The 17,629-nt window shown below is 39.2% G+C and overlaps 1 protein-coding gene across 4 annotated transcripts in view; it reads left to right on the top strand.

The window, feature by feature from the left end:
- Positions 1 to 17,629, top strand: part of LOC109423939 (adenylate cyclase type 3) — a 273,333-nt gene that overhangs the window by 118,772 nt on the left and 136,932 nt on the right. For all 4 annotated transcript variants that reach the window (XM_062849826.1, XM_062849824.1, XM_062849827.1 and 1 more), the window contains exon 3: positions 2,290 to 2,461. In XM_062849826.1, the coding sequence (XP_062705810.1) occupies positions 2,290 to 2,461 (172 nt within the window). The remainder of the gene's footprint in view (positions 1 to 2,289; positions 2,462 to 17,629) is intronic.

Raw genomic sequence — 17,629 nt, 5'->3', positions numbered from 1 at the left:
CGCGGCGGCGGTGGAAACGCACGATGATTTGCTCTCTCTGCTCTCACTGCTGCTGGTTTGGTGTTGGTCGAAGACAGCTCACACAGACGATGATCAGACACCCACCAACGTGATCTAAGCGTGAGCGTGGGTACGCTGAGGAAAAATACCACGTGACGGTTATACGCACGAAAACTGCACTTTTCGACGGGCAATGGCTCTGCCAATGAAACAAATCTTGCAAGCGCGATTTGGGATAACCACTGCTTGCACACTGCTGCACTTGCTCATCGGAAAAATCAATGGATTTGGAAAAAAAAACGAGGAGAATCCCGGACGCATGAAACTGTCGACTGTCTCGTGCGGTGGATCAACAACGAATGCGGAAACCTTTTTAAGAAGGCTTAAGTTGAAATGCAGGATCTATTACAATTGAAGCGTTATTCTAATAAGAAAAAATAGAAGGATGTGTAAGAGTGGGTCAACGTTGTATGGGGAAAATTAAACTTTGATCGCATCAACCCGGAAAAAAACTTCTTCAATCTATATTAGCGTCCAAAGAACTGTGAAAAATTTGGGAGCGATTGGTTGCGTCCCCGTATACCACATTGCGATTGAAATTTGTATGGAATTTACTATGGGAAAACGTACTTTTTTGTATTTTACTCATAAGTTGATTTTTTTATCTAAAACTATGTAACTAACTACGTGAAATGAAGTCTAGGATATGCTGTAAAACTTTGCCAAAGACCGCAAAGTGATCTGACGCTCATGAAAAAAGTTATACGCTGGGTAACTTAGGCCAAAAATTGAGATTTTATTATTGATGTTATTCCTTTACGTGTTAAATGTTAAGCACCATCAGATGATCTGAACGTAATACTTTTCTCACAGGTGTCGGATCACTTTGCGGTCTTCGGCAAAGTTTTTCGGCATATCCTGGGCTATACTTCGAAGTCATTAGTTACATCGTTTTAGACGAAAAATTTCAATTTATGAGAAAAATGCAAAAAATCACGTTTTCTCATACTAATTTCCTTACAAATTTCAATCTAAATGAAGAATACGGGACACAACCAATCGCTCCCAAATTTCGCACAGTTGTTTTGGACGCAAAAAGGAATCGAAAAAGCTTTGTTCCAAAAAATCGACTTTGTTGACCCAGTCTAGGAGGTATATTTCATTACAGAGAACAACTTTGTAGAACGCACGGAAGCACCAAAAATAAACACTAAAAAATCATGTTACAAAGAAAAAACTATTGTAAGGAGTCGTCCACAAAAAAATGACACATAACTCTTGAAATCGAGCAAATAGGTAATAGTTTGTTCGAAATACTTTCCAACAATACAGTTTTCTGCTACTTTGCCGAAGACACCAATACACTACCTTCATTTACGAAAAAAATACTCTTAAACCTATAATCTCTGCATACGGTTCAGATTTAATATCCACTAGACCACTAAGGGCCGATTTCTTCACCTCGGCTTAACTCGTAAGCCAGGCTTACCCATATAGTTAAACCTGGCTTAACGCCTAAGCCAGGGTGAAGAAATCGGCCTTAAGGGCCAATTTCTTGACCCTGGCTAAAGTAATAAACCAGGTTTAACGTTTAAACCAGGGTGAAGAAATCGGCCCTTAGCCCGTCGACTTATAGGTACCTATATACTTTATAAAAATTCCTCCATATTTTGTACCGACACAATTTTGATAGAAGCAGCGAAGCTGAGGCATCTGCTGCACAATTTATTAAGCTCAACTTGGACTTGAGCTCACTAGTTTGCACAAGCACTGACCGTACATCAACTATTTTTCTGGCAATTAAACCCTGCTGTGTGCCCGTGAAACCGAGCATTTAACAACCAGCTCAATAAAAACACAAGCCCCACAGCAGTGCTAGACTAATCCTCCCACTGTCCTGTGGTAATCCACCCCACAACCGTTATAATGCGACTGGCATTCACAGTTTTCCAATTCGTGTTTCAAAAACCACCCACAACGAGACACACACGCGCACATGTTACCAATCATGTTCGTATTAACATTGACAATTGTATAATTTCACTCCAGTCAGTGTTTGTACCTCTAAGCTGCCGGTTTTCCAATCAGCTTTCGCTTTTCGCTCCAAAGACCACCCAATCACCGGCCACCGTTGCTACGTCGGGCGTCGGTTCAATTTCCCCATTCATCGCACTGAATCGACGGACGGTGCTGTGCGCCGTTGGCTGTTATTGAATGTGTTGCATTTCAACTGATTTATTTTCACCACACCTGATTCGTTTTCTTTTCTGTCTCTTTTTTCACCCACAGTGATACTGAGTGTGTTCCTGGTGCTGAATGTTATCCTGGCAGTGGTGCTGCGCTTCGGCGGAAAGGGTCGCTTCCGGGGGTTCATCTGGGAGGTGGCACCGCACGCAGCCTGGCTGATGGCAATCATGCAACTGTTTGTGCACCTGTTCCTGAAAGGATCCGTTACACCCAAGTAAGAGCATAAATCGTAGACGTTGGCGTCATCTTTCGTTTTACTTGATGTGTTTTCTGATAGTCTTGATTGGAACTGGAAGAAAATGGAAAGCAGGAAAGTAGTTTCTTTCTTGATGATAGGGAAAGCAATGCATGGTTAACTTTCGGTTCAATGGTCAGACTGAAAGAACCAAAAGATATGTTCAATTTTGTTCTACTAATGGTGAAAAACTAAGTACCGCATGCATCTGAGATGTTGAACTTAATCGTATAGATAGAGCAATATCACGGAAAATTTCTCCTGGAGCATCAATATCATGACTGGTTAACATAGTGGTCCAGATTTCAACAATCTTGACACACAACTGATTGAGTTAATCCTATATAGGTTTTGAATTGAATTGAACTAATCCTATATAACTGAGACAAAGTATGCTTAAAGCATTGCAACAATTACAAGTATTCGTGATGACCAATTAGTATTATAGAGATTTTGATAACCATCATAAAACCTAATGCATTTTATTTTGGTTTTATGATGTTTTCTAGTCTATTTGACTTAAAAATGTTACTTGGGTTCTGTGCCAATGACCGTATCGCATTGGTATATCCCCTTCAGAACGGAGCGCTAAAAATTGTAATCTCCATACAAATTGCTTAACTTTGACACTCCAGAACTCTTGGACTCCCCTACAAAACAACATTATTGTTCCTCATTGGGAAGAACAACTCTTTATCGTTCAAATTCTAGTTTTAAATACCTAGATGAATCCTTAATAAAAAAAATATGCGACAGATAAAACTTTTTTCATGTTTTATGGTTTTTGTTCACTTTTTGTTTATTTTACTGTGGTAAATCTCATAGGCAACGTAAACAAAAGTTTGTTAGTATTAGTAGGTGAATTATTGAAACTATTTACATCACATATACGAAGACTAAACAGATGAAAAAAATGTAAAACTGTTATAGCTCATCAGCATAATTGTTCTGGTTCGTCACAAAAGGGATATCGTGTAGCCAGGGTTGGAAAATGTCAAAAAAATTTTATTTGGTTATTTCCCATTTTCACTGCCTTTAGTAAGAAATATTAATCGAATATATCGACATTGAAGCATTATTGAATGTTTGTGTTTTCATTGGATGTAGTAGAAATGGAAGATGTCATGACCTTTTCTTTCATGACATTTCCGTGAAATTTCACAACCCTGCGTGTAGCACTGATGACATGATTTATCAGGATCTGGTGAGAGCACAAATAATTGTAAATTTTGCCCTTCAGTGGCAGAAAAGTAAATGTGTGTTTACATTTGTAGCTGCGGTGATCAAATCAAATATCAGCCGATCTGCTCATACACAAAAATGTGTAAATTGTGTCACCGTGAATATATGTGAAGATATGATAAAAATAAAAGGATCACTCAGCCAATCGGAATTTGGGATGTGGTAGTGTGGCAGCGAAAATCAACGGGTGCGTCAAAGAAGAATTCCTCAAACATTCCATCGATGTGTCATCGTGGGTACTCCAAGTTACTCATTAAGTAACTATTCTTGAGATTGGAAACAAGCTTCATAGTGAAGTTAGAAACTGTTTTTGTGGGCTTCGTGGCCGAGTGGTTAGCGGCGTCAGTCGTTTAGGTGTCTCGTAAGCCTTGGAGTGTGGGTTCGATTCCCTCTCCAGTCGGAGAAAACTTTTCGTCAAACGAAAAATTCTCCACTGGGCCACTGGGTGTTATATGTGTTGTCCGTTATCTAATGTTAGTGCAATGTTCAGTCTGTGCGGCCTCTGGCCGAAGACGGTGTAAGTGTCTTTCTTTCTTTCGCTCTACTGGATATAGGAAAATTGCCTATGTTATTTTCTTCAATATTCATGCACTTTCATGAATATGAGATTAGCATTGCCATTGGGTTTTGAAATTTTGAAAAAAATATTGATTCTTAAATTTTATACGAAAGAGCATCTTTACCAAGATCTATTATTTAGATTTTTAATGCATTATTTTGATATTTAAAATCAATTTCAAAGAAATACCGCCTTTAGGCAGCTGTACATCTTCTTGATACCTCCACTGAGTACAAAACCCGATGACGATAAATCGCTTCCATACAAACTTTAAACTTATTTTTAAATAGGTTTCCGGGCATTAAAATTCATGAAAATTTGGTTTTCGGTTCAGTTTGGAGTGTAGATATAGGATTATCCCAATACTGCTAAATAAAGCCAATTGTTATTGCTTTTCCATTTGTATGAAAAATATCTTTTGTGCATTTACTGACTGAAGACGGTATTATTTGTCTTTTTAGAATTTCTCTAGAAAAGCTTCCATGGATTTCCTCAGAGCTTGCTTACTTATGTATGGGATTCCTCCATAAATTTGTTCAAGGATTCCTTTCAAAAATCTTGCAAAGATTTATTCCAAACTTATTACATTGATTCCTGCAGCAGTTTCTCCAGAAATTCGAAATCTTTCAGCAATTCTTTTAAAAATTTCTATTGAAACTGCTTTAGAAATATCTCAAGAGTTTTCTCTACGGATTTTTACAGAATCATATTTTTTTCGTTTATCCAGGTATTCTTACAAAAATTTCATTAGAAACACGTCCACTGGTTGCACTTCGAATACTTTCAGAAAATCCTCCAGGATTTTTTTTTTTTTTGAAGGATTCACCAGATATTTTCCTAAAATATCCTCAACAAACTATTCTACGAATTCCCCCAAGATATTCCCGAGGAACTTTCCTGGTTATTATTACAGGAATTTCTTTAAAAATACTGGGATTTCTTCAGCATTTCTCTGGGATTCAACCCAAGTAACATGTTGATGACCAATAAGTCTTGTAGAGGTTTTGAGAACCCTCATAAAACCAAATACCGTAAATGTTAGATTTTTGAAGGATTTCAAAACTTTTTCTAGGCTATTTTACTAAAAAATGTTACTTCCCGAAAATTCTCCAAGGACTGGAGGTTCTTTCAGCAATTGCTGCTAGGATTCCTTGTCTTCGAATGTTTTCTGAATTTCTGATATCCTCATGAAACTTTTAGATTGCTACCATAGTTACCAAAGTTTTAAATTTCCAAAGTCAATCTCCCGGTCTTTATCCTATCTCAAACGTTTCGACTTACAGCCAGAGATGGAAAATGATGAAGATTGCAGCTGAGCAAACACAATGGCAAAGCAAACCTACTCGTGAACACAGAGGCATCAGTAGAGTATAATCGCACTTTTTCACTTGTGAGCTAACGAGCTTGAACGCACTCGTCTGTCATTCGCGATGCTTCACTGTCAATTGCTTGTTGTTTTATTAAAATGCAATTCCCAGACCTCCACTAGCTCTTCGCAAATAAAAACTCGTGAGTGTTTCTGTTTTGCTTTGTACTCTTTGGTTAGGCAGGTGCGTATTTTTTTTTGTCTTTTCCATTAAGATTGACAGCCCTTTGCTGGTTAATCTCGTTATCGTAATAAATTGTGCGACAAGTTACATGTCGATGAAACGTGATTCTGAACCAAATGCTGGAGAAATTCTTGAAGCATCACCGGACAAATTTTATGGAAGAGTCCTTGGATAAATCCTAAGCAATCTCTGGAGGAACTGCCAGAAGAATTTCTTGAGATTTTTCAATAGGAATTGCTGAATAAATTCCTCAGAGAATCTTTGAATATATTAAGAAATATCCGAATGAACTGCAGAAGAAAACGAAACAATAATTTCTCAGCATTCCTGGAAAAAAACCTGAATTTCCAAAGAAAAACCGTAGAGATATTTTAGAAAGAATCTCCGAATCATAATGCAAAAAATTCTCCTGGAATTGCATCTTTTGTAGACATCTTTTTAGAACTTTCTGAAGTAACCCCTGCAGAAATTTGTAGATAAAAATTCATGAGAAATTTCTAGATGGTTGATGGTGGCAGAAGAGAGAATCGTTCTCTGCAATGGATTGTTCGCACCATGGTAAAGTATAGGTCAATTAACGGTCCATTTCTTGAGCGGGCCGCAGCTCACATGAATCAAAAATTGTGTAATGCCAGTAACGCCTGCCGAATATGCTTAGTTTCTTGTTCCAAAGTATAATGGTCAAGCAAAATTTCTTTTTGTTCAGTAAGTTATTTTGAAAACTGATCTAGTATGGAAAAATATAGCTTTTCCTTATGGAATAATAAAATAGATTATTTTTCCGCTCGGAAAAATGACAGCTGATTTGAACAAGAAGCGATACCGAGTTGTTTGTCGTTACACTGGGTTGAGAATATAGGGTATGTGTGCCATCAGTAATCTCATGCTCCCATTTTCATCCTATTCGAAAACAAGCGATTACGGCACCGATTGACTCCGTTCTTTGTGTTATCATGGGTGCTCACTTCTAACAAAAAATACAAAAATAAGAAACAAAACAAACAGCGCTTCAATCCTTTGTTTTCCGTGGGATGAAAATACATTCTTAACCCTTCAGCGCGCGCGCTGTTGTAAAAAGTACAACACTAGCAAAAAAAACCTCGCTTTTCATACATAGCGCGAGCGCGGTGCGCGTCCTGGAAGGTTAAAACTGGGTTGAGTAAATACTTTCATCAAGACAAGTTTTGGTCGGAACGATTATGTCATAGTGAGATTCTGAAGCAAGCGACACTAAGTCAACGATTCAGTGCTCAATCATCTAACGTTCTGGTAGGGTAAGTGTACCAATTATGGCTATAGTACCAATTATTCGCCATAGTTGATTTTCACCGTTTAATGATGTAAATCAAATAGAAAAAAATGTGAACAACAGATGACGTTCACAAAAGATGGTTGCAGTCATTTAAACTCCACATTTTGCTCAAATTGTGGTAGAAATAAATCATTTTCCTTAAAATTTCGGCTTCCTTGCACCTAATATCACCATAGTGTACCAGTTATGGCTAATCCCATAAGGAATGCATGCAAATAGTGCGAAAAGGAACCGAAGTTAAAAAATGTAGCCATAACTGGTACAGGGTTCCTATCATTGGCACACGTTGTAATACGTACTAAAAGAAGTTTTGGCACCGTTTCTATATTTTTCCTGTAAAGTATGGAAAATAAACTATCTTTTAGCATATTGTTGACATTCGTTGGTCTTCTCGTTATTTTTGTACAAATAGTTTTCCTTAGGTAGTGCCATAATTGGTACATGCACCCTATTAAGTATGCATTGCAGGAAAAATTATCGTGCAAAGTTGTGCAAAAGCGCGATAGGGTATCGTGCCACTTGGGCGGTGGCTTCTATATTCGTCTGTTTTCCACTATAACTCAGTCAATGTTGTACCTATTGACTTGAAATGTTGTACACGGGTAGACGGGTAGGTACACCTATCTCACCACATTCTAAAAGTTGTGTCAATTGGTTCAAATTTGACTGAGTTATAGTGTAAAACAGACGAATATAGAAACCACCGCCCAAGTAGCGCGATTCCCTATGCGCAATTGAATTTAATTGGTTCGGTGTCTTCTGCGCGGTTAATCTAAAGCTAACTTCCACACTTATTGTAGAAACACGAACATGATATAATTTATTAACGACGATCTGTGAACGATTTTGGTCATTTTTGCGCTATAATCTACGGCGAAACACGCAATAATATACAAACAGTTGTTGACCGTTGAGTCCTACTGAGGATTCGTGAATATCCCATTTACTTCAGTATGTCTATTACAGTTACTGGAACGAATAACATCAGAGCCAATGGTATCCATGGATAGGACGTAATTGCCTAGAAACTGAGACTGGAAGGCTCCTCCCCCAGACCCAAATCACATAACATAAGTGGAACTCCATAGTCAGAGTGAAGGAAAAAGTGCAACCTTTCTCCTGCACGCGGAACTGTTATTTTTAATATAGACGGCATCAAACTGTCATTGATATTGGTAAACAACAAACATCTGATCCAAAAATAAAATTAATAAAATATGCGGATTAACACATCCACGAATCACATCGAACTCCGTTTTTAATTGAGACTAGAAAAACGTACTCTAAATCAATGTATGCAATGGTTTAAAAGAATTTCAAACTTATTCTTAATTTCCACGCGCTGCCAGGCTAGATCTGTGAAGTCTTTGTTCATGCGCTACCGTTACCTCTTACACACAACACGAGCAGTAATATGAAGATCAATAAACATAAACAAAGGTCAAATCAATGTCGTCTGACACGATGACATTTTGTCTAATTCCAGATTTTCGCTCTGAATTCCAGATTTTGGCTGAACTCCATAGCCAATTACGATTATGAATATTGATATTAGTTTATTCTTGCATGTTGAATTTAACACCTATGTGCCTGTGCCTCATTTTGCACCCTATTTCAAAACTTTAAAAATCTGATTCTCAGCCGTTTCTCAACGAAAACTTGTGAAATTTTGTCAGTTGATCACAAAATCCTTCTAGTTTATGGAACCGGTATCATGGTTCCGATTTTTTCCGTTGTTCCGGATTTATGGCCGTGGGTACTGGGTTAACCTCCTTATCAGATAGAGGTGCAACCTATAATTCGCCTTCGAAAACTAGCTTGCGGCATTCCAAACTTCATGATTTTGAAAACAAGAGTATTGGAGCATATTTCTAGAGATGCTGAATACATTGGCCACTTCTCCGGATGTTCCGGAAACCTGGTGCCCTCAGGGAAGTGGCCACTTTCTGACCGGTTCTGCAACCTAGCTTGCGACATATCAAACTTCAAGATTATTCAAAACAAGACTATTGGTACATGTTTTGAGAGATTTCGGATACACTGGCCACGTCTCCGGATGTTCCGGAAACCTGGTGTCCTCAGAGAAGTGGCCACTTTCTGACCGGTTTTGAAACCTAGCTTGCGACATATCAAACTTCATGATTTTACAAAACAAGACAATTGGTACATGTTTTGAGATATTTCGGATACACTGGTCACATCTCCGGATGTTCCGGAAACCTGGTGCCCCCAGGGAAGTGGCCACTTTCTGACCAGTTCTGAACCTTAGCTTGCGACATATCAAACTTCATGATTTTGTAAAACAAGACTATTGGTACATGTTTTGAGAGATTTCGGATACGCTGGCCACGTCCGGATGTTCCGGCAACCTGGTGCCCCCAGGGAAGTGGCCACTTTCTGACCTGTTCTGAACCCTAGCTTGCGACATATCAAACTTCATGATTTTGCAAAACAAAACTATTGGTACATGTTTTGAGAGATTTTGGATACATTGGTAACATCTCCAGATGTTCCGGAAACCTGGTGTCCCCAGGGAAGTGGCCACTTTCTGACCGGTTCTGAAACCAAGCTAGCGACATATCAAACTTCATGATATTGCAAAACAAGACTACTGGTACATCTTTTGAGAGATTTCGGATACACTGGCCACATCTTCGGATGTTCCGGAAACCTGGTGCCCCCAAGGAAGTGGCCACTTTCTGACCGGTTCTGAAACCTAGCTTGCGACATCAAACTTCATGATTTTGCGAAACAAGGGAGACAATGTTTTTAGAGATTTCTGATGCACCGGCCACTTCTCCGGTTGTTCTGGAAAGCTGGTGCCCCAGGGAGTTTTTAGATAGTTTTCTCTTTTATTAGAATGCCTTTCGCATACTGGACGATTACAATAGAGGCAACTGATCATTGTTTTCACGTCACGGTGTCGTGAACAGTACCAACATCTTCTGATTTTTTTCGATATGTATTTCAGTTCCCGAATATCTGGCTGTTCGTACATACAATCCGGACATGCGTACAATTTAACATTTCGATAATATGATGAACAAACAGCCGACTTACATAATGGACACTCCTTTAGATTGATATTATAATCACACCTTTTGTTCTTTTTACATCATTATATAGGATGCTGTCCTGTTGTCTCGTCCTAACGTGATTTACGGCAAACTCCTTCGAAAGCCCAGCTTGAAGGCGCTAAAAGGAATGTGATGTAGGAATTGTGAGCGCAGATATCGAGAATGTTGAAAAATATTGCCAGGGAATATCTGTCTGTCCGCCGTTTACATGTATAGCTTCCAGGAATAAGATCTGATGAATCTTCACCTGCTTTTAGTGAATTGTACATCCTTACCAATTTTGGTTTTTCCTGCAAATAATTTAATATTTATTGCTGTTAAAGGCTGTTGCGAAAGGCATTCTAATAGAAGAGAAAACTGTTTCGATGTATGCCACAGATTCTTGCAATAAACTATTTTCAGGTAAGTGACCAATTCATCTAGTGTATCTAAAATTTATACAAACGCAATCCATTAGTCTTGTTTTACAAAATCATGAAGTTTGATATGTCGCAAGCTAGGTTTCGGAACAGATCAGAAAGTAGCCATTTATTTGGGGACTCCAGGTTTCCGGAACATCCGGAGACGTGGCCAGTGTATCCGGAATCTCTCAAAACATGTACAGGTCGGACTCGATTATCCGGGGGTTCGATCAATCGGGGACCCGATTATCCGGGGCTCGATTATTCGGAAAAAATGGCTCGATTATCCGGGGACCAAATAATTGTTCGTTTTGTTTGCACAATGTTAGATGGCAACATGCCAAATATGTAGATTTGCTACAAATACAATACCCATAAATCAGATACAGCCTATCTGAGAATTATTTTAATTATGCAGATTTTTCGGCTAAAATTCCATTCTCAACAAATATGGTTATAATCATGTCAGCCGTTGAGTTTAAAGAACTATAACATCATACAACCTTACTTCTATGTTTATCGAACTGTTTTCTATTATACATCTGAAAAATAAAATAAAAAAAAGTTTAGCTCCATTATCCGGGGAGATTTTTTTCGGAGGCTTCCGGATAATCGAGTCCGACCTGTACTAATTGTCTTGTTTTGCAAAATCATGAAGTTTGATATGTCACAGGCTAGGTTTCAGAACCGCTCAGAAAATGGCCACTTCCCTGGGGGCATCAAAATTCCGGAACATCCGGAGACGTGGCCAGTGTATGTGAAATCTCTAGAAACATGGTCCAATACTCTTGTTTCGCAAAATCATGAAGTTTGATATGTTGCATGTTTGGTTTCAGAACCGGTCAGAAAGTGGCCACTTCCCTGGGGACACCAGGTTTCCGGAACATCCGGAGATGTGGCCTGTGTATCCGAAATCTCTCAAAACATGTACCAATAGTCTTGTTTTGCAAAATCATGAAGTTTGATATGTCGCAAGCTAAGGTTCAGAACTGGTCAGAAAGTGGACACTTCCCTGGGGGCACAAGGTTTCCGGAACATGCGGAGATGTGGCCAGTTTATCCGAAATCTCTCAAAACATGTACCAATAGTCTTGTTTTACAAAGTCATGAAGTTTGATATGTCGCAAACTAAAGTTCAGAACTGGTTAGAAAGTGGCCACTTCCATGGGGGCACAAGGTTTCCGGAACATGCGGAGATGTGGCCAGTTTATCCGAAATCTCTCAAAACATGTACCAATAGTCTTGTTTTACAAAGTCATGAAGTTTGATATGTCGCAAACTAAAGTTCAGAACTGGTTAGAAAGTGGCCACTTCCATGGGGGCACCAGGTTTCCGGAACATCCGGAGACGTGGCCAGTGTATCTGAAATCACTCAAAAGATGTACCAATAGTCTTGTTTTGCAAAATCATGAAGTTTGATATGTCGCAAGCTAGGGTTCAGAACTGGTCAGAAAGTGGCCACTTCCCTGGGGGCACAAGGTTTCCGGAACATGCGGAGATGTGGCCAGTTTATCCGAAATCTCTCAAAACATGTACCAATAGTCTTGTTTTGCAAAATCATGAAGTTTGATATGTCGCAAGCTAAGGTTCAGAACTGGTCAGAAAGTGGACACTTCCCTGGGGGCACAAGGTTTCCGGAACATGCGGAGATGTGGCCAGTTTATCCGAAATCTCTCAAAACATGTACCAATAGTCTTGTTTTACAAAGTCATGAAGTTTGATATGTCGCAAACTAAAGTTCAGAACTGGTTAGAAAGTGGCCACTTCCATGGGGGCACCAGGTTTCCGGAACATCCGGAGACGTGGCCAGTGTATCTGAAATCACTCAAAAGATGTACCAATAGTCTTGTTTTGCAAAATCATGAAGTTTGATATGTCGCAAGCTAGGGTTCAGAACTGGTCAGAAAGTGGCCACTTCCCTGGGGGCACCAGGTTTCCGGAACATCCAGAGATGTGGCCAGTGTATCCGAAATCTCTCAAAACATGTACCAATTTTCTTGTTTTGCAAAATCATGAAGTTTGATATGTCGCAAGCTAGGTTTCAGAACCGGTCAGAAAGTGGCCACTTCCCTGAGGGCACCAGGTTTCCGGAATATCCGAAGAAGTGGCCAATGTATTCAGCATCTCTAAAAATATGCTCCAATACTCTTGTTTTGCAAAATCATGAAGTTTGGAATGCCGCAAGCTACTTTTCGAAGGCGAATTATAGGTTGCACCTCTATCTGATAAGGAGGTTACCCCAGTACCCACGGCCATAAATCCGGAACAACGGAAAAATCGGAACCATGATACCGGTTCCATAAACTAGAAGGATTTTGTTATCAACTGTCAAAATTTCACAAATTTTCGTTGAGAAACTGCTGAGAATCAGATTTTTAAAGTTTTGAAATAGGGTGCAAAATGAGGCACAGGCACATAGGTGTTAATACGACACATATATGGCCAACATAGCTCTCATTGTGGAAGAAGACAGGAATAACAAAAGCCGAACCGTCTCCCGAAGCCGCAATCGTGGTCAAGCGCATTCGTTTGACATTTTGGTTTCGTACGGTATTGCTTTTTTCACTGAAAATTTTCCTTGCTTCGCTGAATAACATGACGTTTTCTTCCAGCGAAGGCTTACGCGATACAGAAAATCGCTGAATTTCATACTAACACTGCAGAAAACCTGTCAACAATAACTCAATACACAAGCATTTTCGAAAAGATCTATTTGCGTGACAACAATCCACTCCCATGACTACCGGGCGGCCGCCGTCAAATATCAGGATTGCCAACTGTCCGGCGACTGCTGTCAGTTTTCTTTGTCGCCGAATCTGGCGCTGGGTCTTCGGCGCGGAAACCCAAAGGTGGGAATAAAATTTTGGGGTTTGCGCGCAATAGTTTGATTGCTTGTGTTGCGAATGTCAGAGACAACGGCAGCCGAACATCGACGAAAAGGTGTCAATGACTGTGATCTCTAACATAACTGATACCTGCATACGCAATCGAAAAGGCTTCAACTTCCTTAACCGAAGTTCCACTTATGTTACCTATGTGCCCAAATTCAGGATTGGACAACTTGAGGTTGCTGACTGAATGGTTTATACTCCGATGGGAAGATTCCATAGCTAAAAGTGTGATGTGTTCCGGTAGCTGATGAGAACTGTGGTGTTGATGTTGACAAGAACTGGAGCAAAATGTGTCATCTTCTATGACACAGAAGACACACTAAGAATCTGTGTCAATTGGGAAATTAAAATTAATTTTCACTTAAATTTGACAGTTCGACACTTAAACTTGACAGTTCTTCTAAGGAAATAATTACCGAACTGTCAAATTTAAGTGAAAATTAATTTTGATTTCCCAATTGACACAGACCCTAAGTTGAAAGTTTAACACAGTTGATGAAGGTCAAGCTGTGGAACCACCAACAGTGAATGAGGTTGATAAGGCTCTTCTGCTTTAACTACTACTTGGCGTAATGTCCCAACTGAAAGAAATCCAGCTCCCCAAGTATTTTTTGAGCACGTCCACAATTATGACTGGACCGACCTGGAACCGAATCCGTCACCTTAAGCGTGAGCAAAAAAAAAGGTTCGATAATAAGCTAAAATACAAACAGTAGGCTATGGCTTCCCACATGGAGCTTCCCAGATTCTAGTTGTATCGATTCTCCAGATTTTTATAATTAAGTTGCTCCTCAGTTGGTTGGATGACCACGAATGTGATCATGTGACAATGCCGCATCTTGATAAGTTCAAAGAGAAAATTGCGAATAAGATCTTATACAGACTGTGTAACTAGCTATGTATATGTTTGCATAGAGACCTGGTTAGGTCCCGCATCATGCAAACGTTTACGAAACTTCCTTTGTCTGCGAAATGCTGATTCTCCCGATATCCCATAATGACCATGAGGTGAAATTAGCAGGTAACAAGTGAGAGGTCGACAACTTCACGATAAACGCGTTTTCTGCACGTGGCAGAAGATCTTCCAGGATCTTCGTGTAACTGGGGAGGGGGGGGGGTGGTGAAATTATAAAGCATAGCGCTTCATTCCGTATTGATTCATAAAAAAAATCCTAGTATGGAAATATGCAGCAACCATCATCACCATAGTACGGGCATGTCGTTCAAACTTGTTGTGTTGTGTACCATGCGCAACAAACAGGAAACCGGAAAAGCGTAGTGCTTAGAACAGAAATAGATAAACAAATAACTTTCAAAGCGGAAAATAAATACGCCACACAGAATATAGAAGGAAGTGATCAGGGATTTATTGTATGCTGAATCGGTTTGTTTTCGGTTTTGACCGGGTAAACACGTTAATAAACATCGAGCGGAATATTTCGTTCTATGCTTCCATCCGAAGGCTAGTGTTGTACGACCAATCACTAACCGGTGTTGAAATTAGCTTGCCCTTAGTCGACAGCCAGCAAGCCATTTCAATTATGCAAACCTGACAGAGATGGAATCTGCAGTCAATTTTCCAGCCTGCGTAATTTACCATTCAGTCCGGCCGGGCACGCTTTTGTTAACGCGTGGTTTCCACTCAGCTATGCAAGGGACAAGCGAGCCGTGGCTAGGTAGGATCCAATCCACCACCACCACCGCACCAACTTGGTTGTGGTTTTCATTACACAACGTTAAAATTGTTCGAACACACAGGTACGGTGCAATGTACATTGCATCGTGTCTGCTATGAATACAATGCTACTTTGGAAGGTAACTGCATGATAAAGTTGAAACAGCACATGCAGACGTCTAAGAGGAGGATATCGATTCCAAAAAGTGGGCTTGATTCGTCAGGAGTCATTCGAAGCTGGATGCAATTTGACTCGATGAATGGTTTCAATGCTCAGGAATTTCGAGTCAGTTAATTTAGCTGCGACTCCAAGCTATAACTTCCAGCTAAATGGCTATGGAAATTGATTGGACAGGATCGATCTGAACGTTCGCATTTGGGTAATTGTGTTATGATTGACGGCATCTTGTGAATTCTAATTGGCTACGCGTCGTAGGTAAGCCACATATCGAATTTTAAACAGAGATTTACTTTCATTCGACATAGGATTGGAGTGTCCTTTCAATCATACGCTCGCATGTTTGCCAATTTGAAAACAGTCGATTGCTCCAGCCATTTTATTTTTTTGTTGTTTTCGTTAAAATTGGAACCTTTTTATTTTTGTTCATAACCACCTAATTTACAACTTTTTTTTGTCAACTACGTGAGTGATTCCAATTGACAACTGAACTTACACTTTGAACAGGGCCTAAATGTATTCTTTCTACTGGTGCCTTTGTGTTGCTTCCACTTTTCTACCCTGTCCAGTGTCCATAGTGGAATGATGAGCACGATGATGTTGATGTTTGGCTGCTTTTCCTTTTCGAGTCCGATAGGGGGTCCATTATGAGATACCGTTCGCCGATAACCAAGTTTCCAGGTCCGTTAGAGCGACGATCCTCTTGGTGGTACAGAAACTGACGAAAAATTGCAAGTGCTTGGGCTGGGTTCGAACCCATGACCATCCATAAAAAATGATACTTGATCCTAACAAATAGCTCAGATATACAAGGTGTTAGGTTCGTAAGTGCAAACTTTTAAGGGGTGATAGAGGACCAAAAATGGTGGAAAAATGGTCCTACGCATATGATCAAATCTCAACCGTTACGTAGCTATTGAACTTTCCATGTTTTTGACTATTATTGCCTTCAACTGACTATAACTTGAAAATTCGAAAGAATATTAGGTTTTCTATCAAATGACATCTTTGAATCAATTGGTTTAGTTGCTCTCAGGGCTGTCATGGTAAAGCCGAGCTGGTTACTCAATGTTTCCAAAAATCAGCGCCCCGTATGCTGGTACGCGCCATGGAAATGATTTTACTATCTATTGCGCCTAGATAAGCATTAATCCGGCACTCCTCCAAATTTTACTGTCATTATCGGGAAAGGGGCATCCTTGCTGAAATTTATTTTATGAGTTTGCAAGAGTTCTCCTTAAAATATCTAGATTTTATAGGATTACCTTCATGGATACCGCCAGAAACCCTTTAAGTTTTCTTTGAGGATTTATCAAAAAAAAAAAAATTTGGAATGTTTACAGAAACTATATTCCCGCAGAAATTCTTAGAATGATTTAGCCAGAATTCCTCTAAAGATTCCTCTTAGTTTCCCTAGTAGAAAATGCATTCCTGTCCATGGATTTTTTTTTTTCGAAAAATATTTCAGGGATTCCTTGAGAGATTCTTTTATAAATTTCCTTGGAACTTCTTCAGGAATTTTTCAAGAAATTTATCCAAATATTAATCTTGAAACTGATCCACGGGTGTCCTCAGAAATTTTTACCGATATTCTTCCGGGGATTTTTGAAGGGGTTTCATAAAAAAATCCTTCAAGTATTACTGCATAAGTTCATGCTTGTATTCGTTCATGTATTTCTTCAAACCTTTCTAAAAGAATTCCTCCAGAAATTTCCAGAAATTGTCCATTTTTTAGATTTCTCTAAAAACGCTTTTAAAATTTCTGGAGTAATTCTTCTAGGAAGGCTTCCTTTAGAAATTCAAAAAAAAAATCAGAAATTGCTGTTTTAATTTCTCCAGAAGTTCCTTTAGGTATTGCTCCATTTATTCAGGAATTTTCCCGAGCATTTATTCGGAAATTCTTCTAGAAAATTCTCATCAGATTTTTCTGGAAGTTGCTGCAGATGTTTCTCGAATAGTTCCTTCAGTTATTTCTTCAGGTATTGCTTTGGGCTTATTCAGACCTTCAAAGTTTTTTTAGATTGTTTTTCCGAAGACTATCTTAATAATTTCTGCAGAAATTACAAGAATTTTTCGAGATTTTTTTCTCTATGAATACCTGCAGAGGGTTCTTCAGTTCTTTGAGGTATTTTTCTAATGTTTTCTTCAAAAATTAATTTTTATTATTTCTTCAGTGGTTTTCTAAAGAAATCTTCCAGGTTTTTCTTTAAATGTTATGCGGGATTTCCTTCAAAAACTTCTCCAGGTAATTGTTAAGAGATTT

This window comes from Aedes albopictus, chromosome 2 (genome assembly GCF_035046485.1).
Source record: "Aedes albopictus strain Foshan chromosome 2, AalbF5, whole genome shotgun sequence".
Classification (NCBI taxonomy): domain Eukaryota; kingdom Metazoa; phylum Arthropoda; class Insecta; order Diptera; family Culicidae; genus Aedes; species Aedes albopictus.
The sequence above is the reverse complement of the archived record's forward strand: the minus strand, read 5'-3'. Positions and strand labels throughout refer to the sequence as shown.